We start from the raw sequence: 17,100 nt of genomic DNA on the forward strand, positions 1-17,100 counted from the left end.
ATACAAGCATTAAAAAAATTTCCCCCAAACCCACTTTAGACCCTTGCTATGGGCTCAAGGATACCATTCACAGCGGCGTGGACCAGATCTTCAATAATATCAGGGTCATCGGTGAAAGAGATGCTCAAGGTGCTTTTTTGGGATTTCACGAAAAGATCAGGGAGGCAGAGTGCCGGTTTCCTAGCATCGGTGCGCTCAGGTCCAACATGTGCGCCGCGGACTTGTCAAAGAGGAGATAGGTCACATATAGATGATCTGGGCGCCCTATCGTTGGCCAAACCGTTGTTGAGATCGTGACGCTGCCATCTTTGGAGACTTCCCGACCGTCCTCGAGCGGCGCAGAGATATTGAAGTAAATCTCGATGGATGGGCCCTCCCCGTGGCCGGAAAACATCCCAGAGCCACCCAGACCCAATATACAGGTGGCCAGTGAGGTTTCTTGTTCTGTTGTAATCGAGTCGGTCAAAAGCTATTTTTTATATTAGTTTGTTTGTGCTCGTATCGATATCTTCACACGGAGAATTGGCGGGATGTATAATATAGCCAGGCTTACCGTTATATCAGCGTCCCAGCCTCCTTTCGGCGTGCTTCACTTCCTGTCTTCGATAGTAAACTTGAGACCCTTGGGGAGGGCTGCGACGTTCAGTCTGAAGCCTACCCCAGTGGCGAAACGGAGGGCCATGAAATAATAATGCCTTGGCAAGACAAAGACGGCGCAAACAGGCTCAACATGGCACAATGGATTGGACAGAGGGCGCGGATGAGAATCGTGGAAATAGAAAGGTGGTGTTGGCTTGGAAGGTACGGATGGTATGCCACTGCTGCCAGTGTGACCACAGAATCTTAAGTGAAAAATGCTCGCACAGATACAGTTGAGAGAACGAAACCGTATATAGGTACCTAGGTATTTAACTACTCCCGCGAGCCAAATTGGAGTTCGCTCAATTAGGCACATGCTCCTGCTGCCTATTGTATATACATGTCTCCCACTCATTGCATGTTGACTCGGGTAGTGTATACAGTGTTCCCATTTAGGGTTTGAAGCAAACCCGCTCTCGAGGGATAGGTGCGCGGACTCATTCCACTAGAATAACGCCAGGTCCATCTTGGATCGACATCAGGCTTAGTACGAGTGAAGTAATATAGAGAGACAGCTAATGGTACAGCAACACGTCAAGCACAGAGTGACGCGGGCGCAAGAGGTTTTGCGACAACTTCTGATCTTCCAATACATAATTCTAAACTAGGTAACTAAGACTAACTAAAAAGTGATTGATATAGTACAATTAGCGTAGGTGATACCTTTATCACAGGCATGCTCTACACCATCACCTGCTGTGGCACTGCTGACAGCATCCAGGAGGCTTGAAATGCCTGGCCAGTGGACAAGGCAGCAAGCTTTGCAACTGAGCTGGCAGGCTGAAAGGTTGTGTAGAACGGCTTTAGAGGGTTGAGCGAGAAGATATACAAGAGGCTGTAGCTATACATGCATATCACTTGATATACATTTATACATGTGTGGATACCAGACAGTGTGTTGAGCCAAAAAAAGGCATCATTGCCTATTTGGTCTTGCAAGTCCTGCTATCTTATACTTCAACATAACATTGCTTTGAGCAATTCCAATAGTCCATGCATATGGGTTTGCCTTGCAAGGTCTTTTCCTTTGGTTAAGGGCACTGGCTTCTACACATTAGGTACTGTACATACCTTGCACATACCTAGGTAGGTCGTCTACCCTCTGCCTATATATGCAGCAGAGGAGACCGGGCAAAGAAAGCATGTCCTTTGAGCAATAATCACAAGTGGGTGGAATTACCTGCCTGCCCTGTTCAGCTTCAGGATATGAGCAAGGAGAAGCTTATGATGATAGATATATTAATATCTCTGGTTGCAGAAGAACTGACTGCTATATGGATCACGATCTCAAGAGACGATAACATTATGTTTCCGCCTGCTCCTAGAGAGAAACCCAGGAAAGTGAAGCACAGGCGAGGGCCTATGAAGAGACCTCTGAATTAGATGAATACAGAAAACTTGCTCTTAATCTGTGATTATCGACAAAGTACCATATTTAATTCCGCCATTGCTATCTCTGTGTGTTTGACTAAGGACGTACCCGTTTCCTCACCGTCCACCCCCAGAGTTCGTATCCAAAGCACGGAATACTCGAAACGACCCTGGAGAACTCAGCGTTCTCTTGTAGCTCCCGGGCCCTCATCTCACTCTTTGTAATATTGGTTAAGATAGCGTCGCGAAGACCTCTGTCTGACTCGGGGTTTGTGGTGTATGCTGCTGTCACGCTTTCAGCGAATTGGCTGCCGGATTGAACTGATATCGCGTCTTCAAAGCATCTCCTTGCGTACTCTTTCAGGTCCGGAATGAGGTACTTGTCACCCATCTTATACATGTGAGCGTGGATTAAGGCGTGATTTGTATCTGCGTTGTTGTTGCAGTTGCTGTTGTCGCTGGTGGATTGTTGACCCTCGTCAAATGGGGTGCATGACGGCTCAACAGAGTACGTGAGGCGGTAGAGGTAGTCGAGCATACGTTTCACGTTTTCGGGATATTCGTCATGTACTTCTATTGTTTATTCTGAGCTTTCCTATTATCATTAATTGGAACGTTAGAATATGGGTAGACAAAGGGGCTGAGAACTGAGATCCATACAGCAAAGTTGCCGCTGCAAGCCCTGTCGAAATATTCCGATCTAGAGCGTAGGATGACCTTGTGCGCGGGGAACTTGGTATCTCCACAGTCGATGTCCACAGTCGATGACGAATTCACAGTACTTTTCTTCACAGAGCATTGTGTCCAGTCTACTGAGGAGCCTGCTCACTGCCTGACCCAGGAGAGTGGCAGGTTTAGTTCTTGCCATAGTTTATTATGGCTGACATGCAAGATTGCAGACGGCTTCAGGACGATTTAGTCGCGTAAGGTTGAGACAGCTTTTGGCGTGTACACTTGTGTCAGAGCACTGCTCGGTTGGGGGAAAGGAAGCAAAGGTACTGTGCTTAGGATGGCACAAAACTCATCACTTAGCAGACTGGCAAACTACTGCTGACATCCATCACATGGTTGACAATTTATAAGGGTATTAGCACCATCTGGATCCAGCCTGGAAGATGGATGTTACCCATGCCACGATGCTGAAGTGTGTATGAACTTGATTTTACTATCATTCCCTTTTTTCTCCTATTGACATTCATCTTCACCGAGCTACATCACTCATTTCACATATCACTGCATTTCACCTGACCCTCTGTAAATTCTTAGTTGGCTCAACTCGTTTATGAAACGGAATATCTACCGGAACAATGTATTATCCCCCCACTGGGTAACATAACCCGAAGGAAGCCTGTCCAAAAGATAAGGGGACACGAAAGTGAGTTTACAGAGCGTTCACAAGTCTCCGCTCCTTCCTCAACTTTCGCAGCTTCTCCCGTGCCTCATCCAGAGGGATCATGACACCCTTAGCCTGGGAAGAGGGGTCGTCACGGTTGCGGATGTTGACCGACCTAGTCTCCTTCTCTTGAGCACCAACGACTGTTTAGAAGGTTAGCACATGGCTCGCAACTGAGAGCAAGCAGGGAAAGATGATGGGATTACTGACCAAAGATGAAGTTGTACTGGGCCAACTGTCCGGTACGGATCTTCTTCTGGAGAGTGTTGCCGCTGATGTCGATGTCGACATTCAGCTTGTCATCGCGCAGAATCTGCTGCAGTTCCTCGACATAATCGTTGACGGCTGGCATGACGGGAACGATCAAGATCTGTCGCGGGCTTATCCAGAAGGGCCACTTGCCACCAAAGTGCTCAATCAAAATACCCAGGAAGCGCTCGAAACTACCAATGATGGCACGGTGAATGACGATCGGGCGCGCACGACCGACACCAGGCTCATCGGGCTTGGCTTCGCCTTCCTTCCTGGCCTCTGGGGCAGCCTTGCCCTTCTCATTCGTCATGTATTCGAGCTTGAAGTTAAGGGGTGCTTGGTAGTCGAGCTGGATGGTGGCACACTGGAACTCTCGCTTCAAAGCGTCGGCAATGGTGATATCGATCTTCGGGCCATAGAAGGCACCATCACCCTCGTTGAGTTCCCAGTCATTACCCTTAAACTTGGTCATTGCTTCGCGTAGCTGAGCCTCGGCGTAGTTCCACGTCTCAATGTCACCCAGGAACTTCTCTGGCCGAGTGGACAGCTTGAGCTTGAAGGTAAAGCCGAAAAGGCCGTAAATGGACTGCAAGAAGTCGAAGAGACCTTCGATTTCCGAAGCGATCTTTAATAAAAGGAAATGTTAATACTAACTCCCGGAGCCACAGAACGAAGTTTTCCAATGGCCACATACCTGATCCGGAGTACAGAAAATGTGGGTGTCATCTTGCTGGAACTTTCGTACACGGGTCAGTCCACTCAAGGCGCCTGACGCCTCATTTCTGTGCAGAACACCGAAATCTGCGATTCTCAGTGGGAGCTCTCTGTAACTCCTTTCACGGTGGTTGAAGAGAACGAAGTGACCAGGACAGTTCATAGGCTTGAGGGCCCATTCTCTCTTCTCGACGTCAAGCTTGAACATGTCATCCTTGTAGTGGTACCAGTGACCAGAGGTCTTCCAAATGTTCACGTCGTACATGTTCGGCGTCTGAACCTCCTGGTAACCGCGCTTTCGGTACTCCGAACGCAGCAGCTTCTGCAGTGCGTTAAAGATCTTAGTACCGTTGGGGAGCAGGAAAGGAGATCCCGGGGACACTTCATCGAAGAAGAAGAGCTCCTGCTCCTTGCCAATCCTCAGATGGTTCCGCTTTTCGGCCTCTTCCAGGAACTTGAGATGCTCCTGCATCTGCTTCTTATCGGGGAATGCGACACCACGGATACGCTGCAGAGAGTCGTTGTTCTGGTCGCCAAGGAAGTACGCCGAAGAGTTCTTGACGGTACGTCAGTATATAAGGCTCTCCCGGAGATTGGTTTCAATACATACCTGCATAATCTTGAACGTCTTGATCTTGCCAGTGTTCTGGATGTGCGGGCCCCTGCACAGGTCGACCAGCGTACCGCAGCGGTAAACAGTACTCTTCTCTCCCTCCACCAGATTGTCGATGTAGTGTAGCTTGTATTTACTGTATGCAAACATCTTCTTGAGGTTCTCCTTGGTGACTTCCAACCGGTCAAAGTTCTGCCTCTCCTTGAAGATGCGGGACGCTCTTGAATCCAGGGAAGGCCAATCGGTTTCCTTGACAACACGGCTGAAAGAAATCAGTATATGATCGGAAATCCAGCATGATCAGAAATCAGTCAGACAACTTACCCTCCCGGGATTGCCATGTCGTAGAAGAAGCCCTGAGGAGTGGGCGGTCCGTGAGAAAGGAGACATCCATACTCGCATTCACAAGCTTCGCCAAGACAATGCGCGCTTGAATGCCAGAAGACCTCCCTACCCTCTTTAGAGTCGAACGGCACGTAAGAGACAGTGCTGTCCTTTTCCAGTGGCCGGTTCAGATCCCAGAGCTCTCCATCCACTTTTGCGACGACGACATTGGCGCTGAAATCCTTGGGGAGATCCTTGAGGAACGAAGCAGGAGTGGACTCCCAGGCCTTCGCAGTGATGGTGGTGGGGTTGCCATTGCCAATATCGAGCGTGACGTTTATTTCCGGATGCGGCTTGTTCTTGAGTTCCTCAAGATACTCTTGCCACAGCTCCTCAAACAGCTTATTTCTCTCAACAATGAAGTCAGGGAGCGCATCGCCCGCCGACGCATCCGACTTTTTGGACTTGGCAGGCTGAGGCGGGGCTTGTGCGGACTCGTTAGCTGCATCTGCAGCTTGAGCCTCCGCTCCGGCCGGCCTGATGGGGAGCTCTTTCGAACCGTCAGAAGCCATATTTATCCCCAATTTGGTGTCTGGACGGTAATTTTCTTGGGTTGTATCGCGGGAGGCGAAGGTCGGTGATTATGACTTTGCGATAAAGGGATAAATCGAAGCGGACGAGGAGGGACGGAAGGCGGTGTATCACGTGATCCCCAACCTGCAGTTGGCTCACTAGCGACACTTTACCGCTTTAAGCTTCCCACATCGAAAACTCCTCCAGCTCCGTTCAACATCACGGTCGCAACGATTCGCACAGCATGTCATTCCGTGGAGGTGGTCGAGGCCGTGGCAGCGCCACTGGCGCTAATCGCGCAGGTAGGAGCTCCAAATCCAGTGGTGCCGACGAGGAAAAGAGGAAGATGTGCAGCTTGAGAAACGGAGCTAACGATTTTTTTTCTTCACGCAGGCCGTGGAGGCTTCCAGCAGTCGTTTGGCCCGCCCGCCCAAGTTCTAGGTGAATACTCGCGATATCCTTTGTCACACGTTCCGATTGCTGATATTCTTCGGCAGAGATGGGTACTTTTGTGCATGCTTGCGAGGGCGAGATGGTCTGCGAATCGATCAACCCGAAGATCCCCTACTTCAACGCGCCGATTTACCTGGAGAACAAGGTACGAAATATCAAGATGCGTTTCGCTGGTGCAGGAAAATGCTGATGCGGCGTTACTATTAGACCCCCGTCGGCAAGGTTGATGAGGTTCTGGGACCGATAAACCAGGTCTACTTCACCGTCAAGCCCCAGGAAGGCATCGTCGCAAACTCCTTCAAGGCCGGCGACAAGTTCTACATTGGAAGCGACAAGCTGCTTCCGATTGAGAAGTACGTTCTTTATCCTCAAAAGATCTCAACTCGAGCCTCTGTTCGCTGACTGTCTGATCCAGGTTCCTGCCGAAGCCCAAGCCACCACCAGGTAGATTGATTACCTTTTCAGTCTCGCGCTTTGTCTGATTCTAACTTGATGTAGGTGTCTCGAAGCCCAAGAAGGCTGCTGGAGCAGGCCGCGGCGGCGCCCGTGGAGGCAGAGGAGCTGCTAGAGGAGGCGCGCGCGGTGGAAGAGGAGGAGCCCCAAGAGGGAGAGGTGGAGCCAGAGGAGGCGGTCGCGGCGGCAGCGGCGGCTTCTCTAGGGGAGGAGGCAGAGGAGGGTCTCGTGGGGGTTTCCGAGGACGTGGTTAGGCTGCGCGGCCTTTCCAGTTTGTCTTCTTACGGCGTTTTGGGGAAACGGGAGCTTTTTGAAGGGATTCTTTGCCTGAATTGTTGTTTTGCGTTTGCTGTCCTAAAAGCATCTGTTGCTTGTATTATGTAAGGGCTGTAGAGTAAAACTATGCGTCAAATCGAGTCTATTGCAGCAGTTCCACGACGGCATGTGAGCACCAGCCTTAGCCGGTAGAGTTTGTGCTGAGCCGAACGCTGTTGTGGCTGACGGCGCACCGGGCGGATCTTCTCCATACAATGACGTCTGGCCGCCCGCGCGGCAGTGCGGCTTGGGCTTAGGCAGTCAACAACTCCTTCAAACTGAATTGCCCGCCAACTCATTATTCCCAACCATATTTACCACCGCCGTCCCACACCCTCTCCGTGTCCTCTTTTCTCCCTTTCAGTCATTGCCGTGTGTCTTTGTAACATATACGCTCTGCTAGAGTCTTTCGACGGACCATGTCACGCAGAGCGCCTGTCACCTCCGCCAGCTCCACCGACTCGAGTAGCGGCGGCACGCCCGCCAACGACGGCGGTATGTCCTGAGGCCCTCAATCTCTGCCATAGAGAACAGAGCTTACGCTTCTACCAGGTCAGGAGAAGCAGAAGATGCTCCTCTCCGCAGACACCGGCCACTTTAGCATGATCAAGTCTGTCACCCCCGTTGTGTCGCCATGCGCCGAAGTCGGCCGCTGACCCGAAGCTTTCACTTCACAGGGCTCTGCACCTTGCAGACCTCATCACGGAGCTCAATGGTGAGAATATTCCCCTCATATGGTATTTTAAACGTCCTCATGTCTTACTGACTATCATGTCTAGGTTTTTGCGGAGGCAAGCTCACAATGGCCCCAAAGGGAAAAACCTCTCGCGTCGGCTGCTGACACTTTTGGGCACAGTTATGTCGGTCCTGTCGTCGATGCGTTACTGCTTAGGAGACCCACATGAGTATGGAGCGATCTGGACTGCATTGGCATTCATGCCGTTCGGACTTTTCTTCGACTTCATGGACGGCAAAGTCGCAAGGTGGAGGCGGAAGTCGTCTCTGATGGGACAGGAACTCGACTCGTTGGCGGATCTGGTAGGTCTATCTTATACGGAGTCGCATGTGGAAAGCATTTCAGCGCGCTGACTCGGGTTCTCCTAATTGTCGTTCAGGTCTCATTCGGTGTCGCCCCCGCAGCGGTAGCGTTCGCGATTGGGATCCGCACACCTGTTGACCACCTCCTCCTCGCGTTCTTCGTTCTCTGCGGTCTTACGCGACTTGCCCGGTTCAACGTCACGGTCGCGGTCCTACCCAAGGATAAGACTGGCAAGTCGAAGTACTTCGAGGGGACGCCGATCCCGACCACATTATCCATTGCTTCCGTCATGGCCTACTGGGTCTCCCAGGGCTGGATTCTTGACGACATACCTCTGGGCGTTGTGGCACAGGGCACGCAGTTCGAGTTCCACCCCGTCGCATTGATGTTCGTCCTCCATGGCTGTCTGATGGTCAGCAAGACCATACATATCCCCAAGCCGTAGTTGAGGCCCTGGGGCACTGGGCTGGGCTCAACTCCCAGCGGAGCCAAAATTGCCTGCATTTATCGAGTTTAGATATTTTCTTCTAAACGGGTAAATGGAAAGGTGTTATTAGGAGGGCCGGATAAAAAAACAAAAAAAGAGACGAAGGTGTTAGGACACAAAAAAGGATAACTCGATACGATGTTTTTTGGGGTTTAACGCTAGCATACATGGAAAGCGAAAGACAAAACAAAGGTATGAGTATGAAAGTATTTGCATTTGTGCTGCCATCAGCGTGCTACATAGACTCCTGTTAGCTTAGGTACTACTCCCCATTGAATGAGATGCAAAGATGACGATGTCGTACGGATTCCATAGCTCCCCTATTTCTGTGTGACTGTACTCCTGGTACGCATGAACTAAGGGCATACCTGCAGCATTGTAGTGTTTATATTCTAGACCCGGGCACGCTGGGTTGTGAGCATGTGATGGAAGCTTTTAACCTTTACATCCGTCAGGCAGAAAGGGGAACAATATGAGGACAGACACAAGTGATGCCTCCTCTCCAGATTTTCAGAAGACAATTTATACATTCACAATGGACAGGCTGTACGTACTGTCCTCCTACAACTCGATTACTTGATCAACTAGGTACAGCCAGTCAGATCGGCCATGTAGCCTGAACCACCTCAACCACCTATAGTAGAATAGTACATCCAATCGAAGTGCACACATCGGTTTTCCAGGACCTGTCTATCTCTCATTTTCTGTACTATACAGCATCGCAAGATGAGTGCGAACAAGAATCATATATATACTTCCATTCCTAATTCGTTGTCAAATGTGAATGTAGGTAGGTACTAATACAGCTGTGAATGGTATGAACTGTACGAGAGAGTGCCGTGTGCTTGTTCTGGTATTTTTTTTTCCCTTTTTCTTTCCCTTCTTCTTCGATATCAGTGCGCACCAAGTATATAACAGAAAGAGACAGACTTTTCAATTGAAAAGTAAATAATGCTCCCATTCCCACTGAGGGTGTTACAAAATTTTCCAAGCCGTCTGAAATGCTTGTAGATAATGTATGAACTTCCTGATCGTGAAACAATCGTGAATCAATTGCTACGGAGGAGCAGTAGCTGGCAAGACAAGTCAATGCTTGCTGGCTGGCTGGCTTGCTGTAGTAAGCTAGGTAATGCAATGCAATGCAGTGCTAGATTATCATCGTCCTCGTCAGTTAGTATTCCATTTGCGTATGCCTTTCATAATAATGGAGGCTCAGAGAAGAAACGTTTCGAGTTAGTACGGACACGGGAGGACGAGTTTGGCTTTGAGATATTCATGTCATGATAGTGCTTCAGCCAAGGGTTGAGTCAATCGACGAACCGGGAAGCATGGATGATTCTCTAAGCAGTGGCATGTGTTGAGAAAGGCCTTGGAATAAATCTCGCGCTTCATTCTCGCAGAGCATTGACGATGCCATAAGACACTTACCAATACCTCCTCAGGCAAAAGGCAAGTCAAAAAGAAGGACTCGAGGCAGGTCTGCAGATACCTAATCTGGTAAAAGGTAAAGAGAGAGAGAGAGAGAGAGAGAGAGAGAGAGAGATAACAGATACATGCACGTATCATTAACGGCATTATTCATCATTATTGATGGATTGCGGGACAGGAGCTTGCCTCGCTTATACTACTATAGCCTTGTGAAACTACAACTGTGCGGAGCCCGGTGAACGGTGAGTGGTGGAAAAGAGAGAAACACACCTACCGTACGGAGAATTCCGTACATACCTAGGTAGGTCAGGTAACTAAAGAAATTTCTCTCATGTTCTGTCTGCCTTGGATGAAGTCCACAGAAGCAGATACAAGATTGAGGAAAGAGAAGGAATGAAGATACAAAGTCCAGAACCCTCGTGCGTCGACATGCCGCACAGCACGCACATACACGCATCTGGGGCTGGAGATTCTGGAACCGATTCGATGGATACCGGTTTCTTGGATTGGATCCAACCCGCGTCCCCGAACCCATCCACAGCTGTCAGGGACAGACAAGACAGGTCAGGGCCCCAGGCCCAACGTCTCACGAATGGTTGGCCGTTGAACAGCACCCGTGCTGCATGTTTCATCTTTTCGAGGGGTGCGGAAAATCCGGGACTGCTTGGCTCGTGTGTTCTAGACCTTGACCCTTTTTTTTCTTTTTTCTTCTTCCAAGGCTCCCAGCCCTGTTTCTTGGGATGGTGTGGTCCGTGTGGGCTGGAACCTAACCCGGGGCCGGGCCGGCGGCGGGAGGTGTAAGCAAAATACTCCGTAAGTTCTAAGGAGGATTTCTATTTCTATCTATTTATTCGAATCTTCCAATCTGCTGCGTGTTTGGGGGCGGGGCATTATTCCATTTTCGCGTTTGCAGGCTGATCAGGCTGTCTGTCTGTCTGCAGGTTCCGAGTTTCTTGCATAGAATTCTCTATATATTATGTACAGTCTTGATGACTCAGAACCCCTGTTCGTTTGTTGGTCAGGTACTGATCAGGGCTGCTGTAGGACGACCCGTTTGTGATGGTTATGTGTTGTCCACCATTTTCTTACCACGTGTGTTCCTGTCATATCTGTACCGCTATACAGAGGGTTCGAACGCATGTAATCGCGGTACGAGTGCCTACTTAGTTCAGTAGGTGGTCGTACGGTACATACAAACGCAGTATACGGAGCAATGATACCGCTGGAGAAAAAAGACACAAAGACCACCTCTATTTTTGTCGTCGACTTTGTGTCTTAACTTATAAGGCTTGAATTCAAGCCTTTTTTTCGCCTTTGCTGCCTCTGTTATGATTCGTCGGAGTACGCCGGGTCCGTATTGCGTAACCCATACTTCGTAAGAAGAGGGTCAGATTCTCGGAGGGGCTGTGGCCGCCTGCACAAAAAAGGCGCGCATGTCATCTGTACATACATACAATACAGTTCTACAGATGACATGCGGATAAGGGGATCCAGTTAATGCAAGGTACAAAAACTCAGATCGGAGCGTCGCACAACACGCGAGGCGGGCAAGGCTGAAGAAGCCTTGGTCCACAAGAAGTTAGAACACATGTTGTCGCTTGCGTGTCACTATTATTTTTATGCTGATAATGCAGGGTTTTCTACCAGATGTAGAATAAACCCGGTACAGTACTGTGTACTTTCCCACCCGCAGTTAGGAAGTTGATCAGAGGGTCTCGGCTTTCCACAAATAGGCACTCGTTCAATTGCAGTTAAATGCGATGGGTGGGCCATGTCGTTGTCAGCACCATTGATCTGCTTATTCAGGCTTTGTTGATCATATCGTGGAGTCGTGTCCGTAACCGTTGTTATTGCGGAGTATTCCAAATGGTCGCCCGGATGTCGTTTATAATCATTGTCCTCAACGTTAACTGCTAAGATCACGCCTCACAGAGAGAATTTCTCTACCATGGAGTGACATGACAGAAAAAAAGCAACGAAATATCAATGGCCATTCCCGTTGACGACGTTAGTATCGTACACAGTACGCTGTAGAGTTTCTTTGTTTCGAAACTCGACTCTGATCAGTGGGTAGTCTTGGCCACAGGGCGAGTGGCTGAAGAACCCAGCGATCATGCACACTTGCAAGGCTATCACCGGGATCGACCGTTTGACACTCTTTATGCGGCGTAGTTGACAACGGAGCTGTGGCTTTCTGACCAAGGATCTGGTCGCCGTTGTCTCAGCCATCTGACCTTCTTCTGATACTATTGGCACTTCAACCGAAAAGTTGAGCCACGGTTGTCCAACGCAGTTGGCGATTTTCCGGACTATTCTTGACGCTGTTTGAGCCAAATAGAGGAAGGATGGCTCTTTCGTCAGAGAGCACGCGCCCCATTGGCTGCTGGTCGCACATCATGATCAAAAGCCGTTCGCTTGGGAGCGGCGACGGCGTCGCGGATGGGGCCAACCCCTGTAAGTTAGGCTTTTTGCGGGCTAGCCGCTGGTCGGGTGGGGCCAGGGGTTGTATCTACCTGCTGGTATTGCCACCGTACGGCGTTTTGATCGGGGCACGCCAGGGGTAAACAGGGTACCTGCGTAATATAACAGCAGCCAGCCAAGGGCGAAGTCCAAACAACGGATAAGGTTCTGACACTGCGTAGGACCAGATAATAAAAAAAGATCGATGTCCATGATCGTGTATGCCGGAGTGTTACTCCAAACAGACGATAGACCGCTCGAAGCGCACGGTTTGACGGACGCAGTACTGTGTACTTGCCATTGCATAGACGGAGCACCCCGTCAGTTCCCTCGTGACCGTGGCGACTCGCGAGCGACGTATCGAAGACAGACGCGGGGCCAAGACGGAGAGGTGACTGGGATCATGGGACAGGGTGCCTCTTTAAAGTCCCAAGGACGGCGCAAAGAACTGTCGTAACGTCCTTCCAGATAATTCGACCGGGCAGGCCGGTAGCTGTCAGTGCCTGCAGGACTGGGCTGACGATTATTGAACGGGGACGCCCAAAAGGGACTCTCTGGATCATGGGATAGCTGCAGGCCGGATGTGCCCGCATACCATGGACATGCCATCCACGCAGCCAGAAGCCGTCCCAGGAACGTGTAACTAAGAATAATACCGAGGTCTGCAGTTGAGCAGGTTGATCTCATGAGCAAGACGTACCGCAGTTTTGAACAGCGTCTGTTTTCTTTTGAGATATCTGCAAGGCATCTATTTCCCTGCCTGCTGCTGTCTTCTCGGTCTCTTGATACTGTTCAGCGGACAGGATGTGGCCGTAACCCCCGTAAGTCAAGTATGTGACGGAGTACGGCACGGGCTGCAGAGTATGTACGGAGAACCAAGAACGTCAACCAAAACACGCGCACACTTCCCGCGGCCGCTCAGGCGCTAGGCTGCTTGGGGCTAGCGCATGCCCTGATCTGCCCATTCCACCAGCCCGCGTGTCCCAAACAGGCAAGGACCTCCATGGTGCGGGCAGTCTGTGCACGGGTACAGCGTTATACGGCAGTGGTAAATAACACAGGCCGTACGGCCTTGGGCAGACCTGTCAGGTGGGCTCGCTGTAAGTTACGAGGCTCCCGTGTTTCTCCTCGCCAAACAAGCCCTGACCGCGCCCAAGGTTTGCTCGCCCATGCCCGCAGCCCGTCATCCATCCCAACCCAGCAACCCCCCCGTCCGCCGTTTCTCCTCCTCCACCCACGCTGTCACCACGCTCCTTTTATCTCCATCGTTTTGAGGGCTTTTTGCTCATCTTCCTCTCGTTCATCCACTGCAGAATTTTTCTCCCACCCTGGTGTTGTATTGTTTGCGGTGGGATTCCTTCGTCCGGGTCCGATCAACAATCCTCGCTCGTCCCCCGTCACACGAGATAGGGGTGAAACGCCCGGCAATTGCCTCCCCACCGCCTGTATTTCCACCATCTTCAGAGTCTCCAGCGTTCGTCCAACTTCCCTCCCATCGCCATCGATTCATCCGACAATTCATAAAAGACTGTCGCGTCCATCCCATACTGCCATCGTCGGTCGCAACCCCCCTCGATTGTTCATACGTTCGTTTCGGGTAGGCTCTGCCCATTACTGAGGTGCAGAGGGAGTGAAAGAACAGGGCCTGTACAAAGGGGCCTAAACATCGAGTCTGAACGGGGACTCAAAGGGAAAAGAAGGAGAAACAAAACAATTATCAAGGGTTACGCGGGTCGTCCCTACTTCTCTCAACAGACCAGCGTTTGCTTGGTGTGCCTGGTGCAGGCGCTGATACGCAGCGCCCTCACTGATCTATCTCCCTACGATCGTTTCCACTCTCCATTCGAGATGAAGTCCTTCGCTCCGAAGACCGTTATAACGGTCTCAACATTGCTATTGGCCGGTCTGGCATCAGCCCAGATGAAGGCGATGACATCCAAGGGTTGCTACAAGTCGTCGGAAGGGTTGACCGATCAAGGACCGTACACATACCAGAGTTCAGGATGGTGTCAGAAGACGTGTTACGACAAGAAATTTGCTGTCATGGCCTTGTGGAAGGGGTCGAACTGTCTCTGTGGAAATGAACTTCCACCAGACGACGACAAGACCAACGACGATGACTGCAGCACCCCGTGCGATGGCTGGCCCCAAGACATGTGTGCGTAATTCTTCAACGTCCCCTGTCGCTCTCATTTCGGATTGCGCCCTTCATGCTGACATTGGTACAATGCAGGTGGTGGTGACAAGGCCTACTCCGTTTTCTTGACCGGTCTGACAGACGATGTCTCGACGGTCGGGGGCTCAACGAGTGACTCCGCTAGCAGCACTTCTACCCCGGGCGACAAGCCTACCGTTGTTACGCAAGCTGGAAAGACCATTATCGTGACTGCCCCGAGCCAAACAGATGCCGCTGAGGGACATGCAGGACCAAACAAGGCTGGTATTGCTGCGGGTGTCGTTGTCGGTGTTGTCGGCGCTTGCCTGATTGCTGGTGGATTGATCTTCTTCTTCAGACAGAAGAGAAAGAAGGCTGTTGAGGACGAGTACCGTCGCAATGCCGCCGCTGTCAACAGTTTCATTGCTGGTGGAAAGCCCATGTCCTCGAGCTCCATGTCCGATTCCAGGTTTGATGGCGATTTCATGGCCCAAAGGCGTCAGAGCAACGGCAGTATCGCCGACGATCAAGATTTCTCCAGGAGAATCCTGAAGGCAAGTGTTGAAGGCATCGGAAGGCCATAACAGTGACAAGTAGCTGACGCTGTTGTTCCAGGTTACCAACCCTGATCATAGTTAATTCACCGGTGGAGTTGGCTCCTCTCATCCGAATTGAAAACAACTTCTCCTTCAGAATACCATTCATCATCTATTGTACCATGATGGTGCCTCTTCCTTTCTGTAGCCTTCCGCCGATTGTCGATACGTCGCTCTTCGTTACGTATGCCACACTCCCTCATCCACCTTTTTTACCGTATTATGAGATCTTTTTCTCGGGTTATTTCACCGGCGTTATGACGACTGAAGTGCACATGATGCGGGCAACTTTGCTGTTGTCTATCACCGTCTCCGCTTTCTTCCCATGCTGCCAACGCTAACTGAGCTGTTTCGCGAGCTAAGTGCCGTCTCCTGCGTTATTGGGATAGAAGCTGCGGCCGTGTCAGGGGTCTGCGCTTTCGGATTTGATTTTTCTTTTCCCTTTTCCATGTTTCCTTTGTCAGGCATTATATGTAAGAGGTGCAGTTGTTGACAAACCTTGCCAGCTCGTTCTAATGCTGGGACTCATTTTCGCTCAGAGCCTGGCTACTGATAGTTTTGTGAGGGAAGACTTGGGTCTTGATGTTGCGAGCGAATCACCATGACAGAAATTTTGTGTCCAACAGTTGCGTTTTCTATTTCCTTTTCCAACTTACCATCGCCTTTTTTTGCAGAAACTGTTTTTATAATTCCCTCGAGCCGGCTATTTCTTTTTTGCTTTCGTCTCTTCTGTCACATGTATCTGTGCGATTAGAGGTTCCTGTTAAATCTCCACGTCTCCGTGGCCGTGTCACTTTTAATCTGTGGAAAAGCGGGAGGAGAATTGGGAGCGCTGCAAAGGACGAGTTGGGCTGGAAGTCGAATTCTAGGCGTGGATATGGATAACAGTTACCCCGTATATAAGGAATCCTATCTGCACCAATCCAAACAATTTGCTCTTCAGCGACTTGAACGGTGTGCAAAAGTAGAGCGGTTCTACGTATGTCAACCGTAACAGTCGGAGGTCGGTGAAATACTTGGGTCGATTATACTCGTATTCAGCCAACCTATCCGTCGGATAAATCCACATGGAAGTCAACGCCTCACTACTTAGAATAAATGACTGGTTTCGCGCTGGGATAGGAGACACTAGGATATAGATCGTGTATGCAAACTCTATGGGGCTGAGCCATATCACCCATTGCCACTCCGTACCACCTTCCGTATGGAGTACACCATCTATGGTTGCTTGCGCTTCTTTTTTCCCCGCCCTGATAGACACTTCGAATCCTGTTTCTGGGCGCTCCTACATATCCTCCACGTAGGTATTCCTTTGCATCCGTTCAAGATATCATATGGTTGTGGTTAGAGGAGTGACATGGCATACACTGCACGGCCCCGATCACCATGTTTGTAAGATTAAGTAGATAACGTAATCAATCACCGAGCGAAACACCCCACCAAACTACGCGACGCGCTCATCAACTTCAACCACCAAAATGCCACGCAAAACAGCAGATTCAGCAGTTCATCAAGAGGGCCATATCTTGCTTGCAATTAAAGCTTTCAATGATGGTCAATTTAAAAGCATACGGGCTGCTGCACAGGCATATAATGTGCCACATTCAACACTACCACCGCCTACGCGGGCGTACTGCACGCGTAGATGCAACACCAAACAGCAAAAAGCTCACTACCACTGAAGAATCTATGCTTGTCAAATGGATATTATCAATGAGCCAACAGGGACTACCACCACGAATCACCATTGTACAAGATATGGCCAGTCTATTACTATCTAGCCGGTTAAATGCACCAGCTACCGTTGGCCAATGTTGGGTCTGAATATTTATCAA

General features: G+C 50.2%; 8 protein-coding genes across 8 annotated transcripts; 4 read left to right on the plus strand and 4 right to left on the minus strand.

The window, feature by feature from the left end:
• Nucleotides 1-145: 145 nt before the first annotated feature.
• VTN00DRAFT_5662 (uncharacterized protein) lies at nucleotides 146-2,548 on the minus strand (the record flags this gene model as incomplete). The annotated part of the gene is made up of 2 exons (XM_069432217.1): nucleotides 146-469; nucleotides 2,120-2,548. The coding sequence occupies 2 exons, from the start codon at nucleotides 2,546-2,548 to the stop codon at nucleotides 146-148; spliced, it is 753 nt and encodes a 250-aa protein (XP_069288099.1).
• An 843-nt stretch (nucleotides 2,549-3,391) lies between these two features.
• VTN00DRAFT_5663 (uncharacterized protein) lies at nucleotides 3,392-5,878 on the minus strand (the record flags this gene model as incomplete). Its single annotated transcript, XM_069432218.1, has 5 exons — nucleotides 3,392-3,546; nucleotides 3,614-4,280; nucleotides 4,350-4,925; nucleotides 4,980-5,244; nucleotides 5,307-5,878. 5 exons carry the CDS (start codon nucleotides 5,876-5,878, stop codon nucleotides 3,392-3,394), a joined length of 2,235 nt encoding a protein of 744 aa, XP_069288100.1.
• Nucleotides 5,879-6,123: 245 nt separating this feature from the next.
• Nucleotides 6,124-7,039, plus strand: VTN00DRAFT_5664 (uncharacterized protein; the record flags this gene model as incomplete). The annotated part of the gene is made up of 6 exons (XM_069432219.1): nucleotides 6,124-6,181; nucleotides 6,273-6,320; nucleotides 6,377-6,477; nucleotides 6,540-6,685; nucleotides 6,748-6,776; nucleotides 6,831-7,039. The coding sequence occupies 6 exons, from the start codon at nucleotides 6,124-6,126 to the stop codon at nucleotides 7,037-7,039; spliced, it is 591 nt and encodes a 196-aa protein (XP_069288101.1).
• A 480-nt stretch (nucleotides 7,040-7,519) lies between these two features.
• Nucleotides 7,520-8,584, plus strand: VTN00DRAFT_5665 (uncharacterized protein; the record flags this gene model as incomplete). The annotated part of the gene is made up of 5 exons (XM_069432220.1): nucleotides 7,520-7,595; nucleotides 7,653-7,710; nucleotides 7,778-7,837; nucleotides 7,880-8,138; nucleotides 8,216-8,584. The coding sequence occupies 5 exons, from the start codon at nucleotides 7,520-7,522 to the stop codon at nucleotides 8,582-8,584; spliced, it is 822 nt and encodes a 273-aa protein (XP_069288102.1).
• Nucleotides 8,585-8,666: 82 nt separating this feature from the next.
• Nucleotides 8,667-9,003, minus strand: VTN00DRAFT_5666 (uncharacterized protein; the record flags this gene model as incomplete). The annotated part of the gene is made up of 2 exons (XM_069432221.1): nucleotides 8,667-8,861; nucleotides 8,995-9,003. 2 exons carry the CDS (start codon nucleotides 9,001-9,003, stop codon nucleotides 8,667-8,669), a joined length of 204 nt encoding a protein of 67 aa, XP_069288103.1.
• A 5,359-nt stretch (nucleotides 9,004-14,362) lies between these two features.
• On the plus strand, nucleotides 14,363-15,253 carry VTN00DRAFT_5667 (uncharacterized protein; the record flags this gene model as incomplete). The annotated part of the gene is made up of 2 exons (XM_069432222.1): nucleotides 14,363-14,672; nucleotides 14,748-15,253. The coding sequence occupies 2 exons, from the start codon at nucleotides 14,363-14,365 to the stop codon at nucleotides 15,251-15,253; spliced, it is 816 nt and encodes a 271-aa protein (XP_069288104.1).
• A 56-nt stretch (nucleotides 15,254-15,309) lies between these two features.
• On the minus strand, nucleotides 15,310-15,733 carry VTN00DRAFT_5668 (uncharacterized protein; the record flags this gene model as incomplete). Its single annotated transcript, XM_069432223.1, has 2 exons — nucleotides 15,310-15,472; nucleotides 15,573-15,733. The coding sequence occupies 2 exons, from the start codon at nucleotides 15,731-15,733 to the stop codon at nucleotides 15,310-15,312; spliced, it is 324 nt and encodes a 107-aa protein (XP_069288105.1).
• A 114-nt stretch (nucleotides 15,734-15,847) lies between these two features.
• On the plus strand, nucleotides 15,848-16,150 carry VTN00DRAFT_5669 (uncharacterized protein; the record flags this gene model as incomplete). Its single annotated transcript, XM_069432224.1, has 1 exon — nucleotides 15,848-16,150. The coding sequence occupies one exon, from the start codon at nucleotides 15,848-15,850 to the stop codon at nucleotides 16,148-16,150; it is 303 nt and encodes a 100-aa protein (XP_069288106.1).
• Between the last annotated feature and the right edge of the window lie 950 nt (nucleotides 16,151-17,100).

Source organism: Thermoascus crustaceus, assembly GCF_041956765.1.
Source record: "Thermoascus crustaceus strain CBS 181.67 unplaced genomic scaffold VTN00scaffold_3, whole genome shotgun sequence".
Classification (NCBI taxonomy): Eukaryota; Fungi; Ascomycota; class Eurotiomycetes; order Eurotiales; family Thermoascaceae; genus Thermoascus; species Thermoascus crustaceus.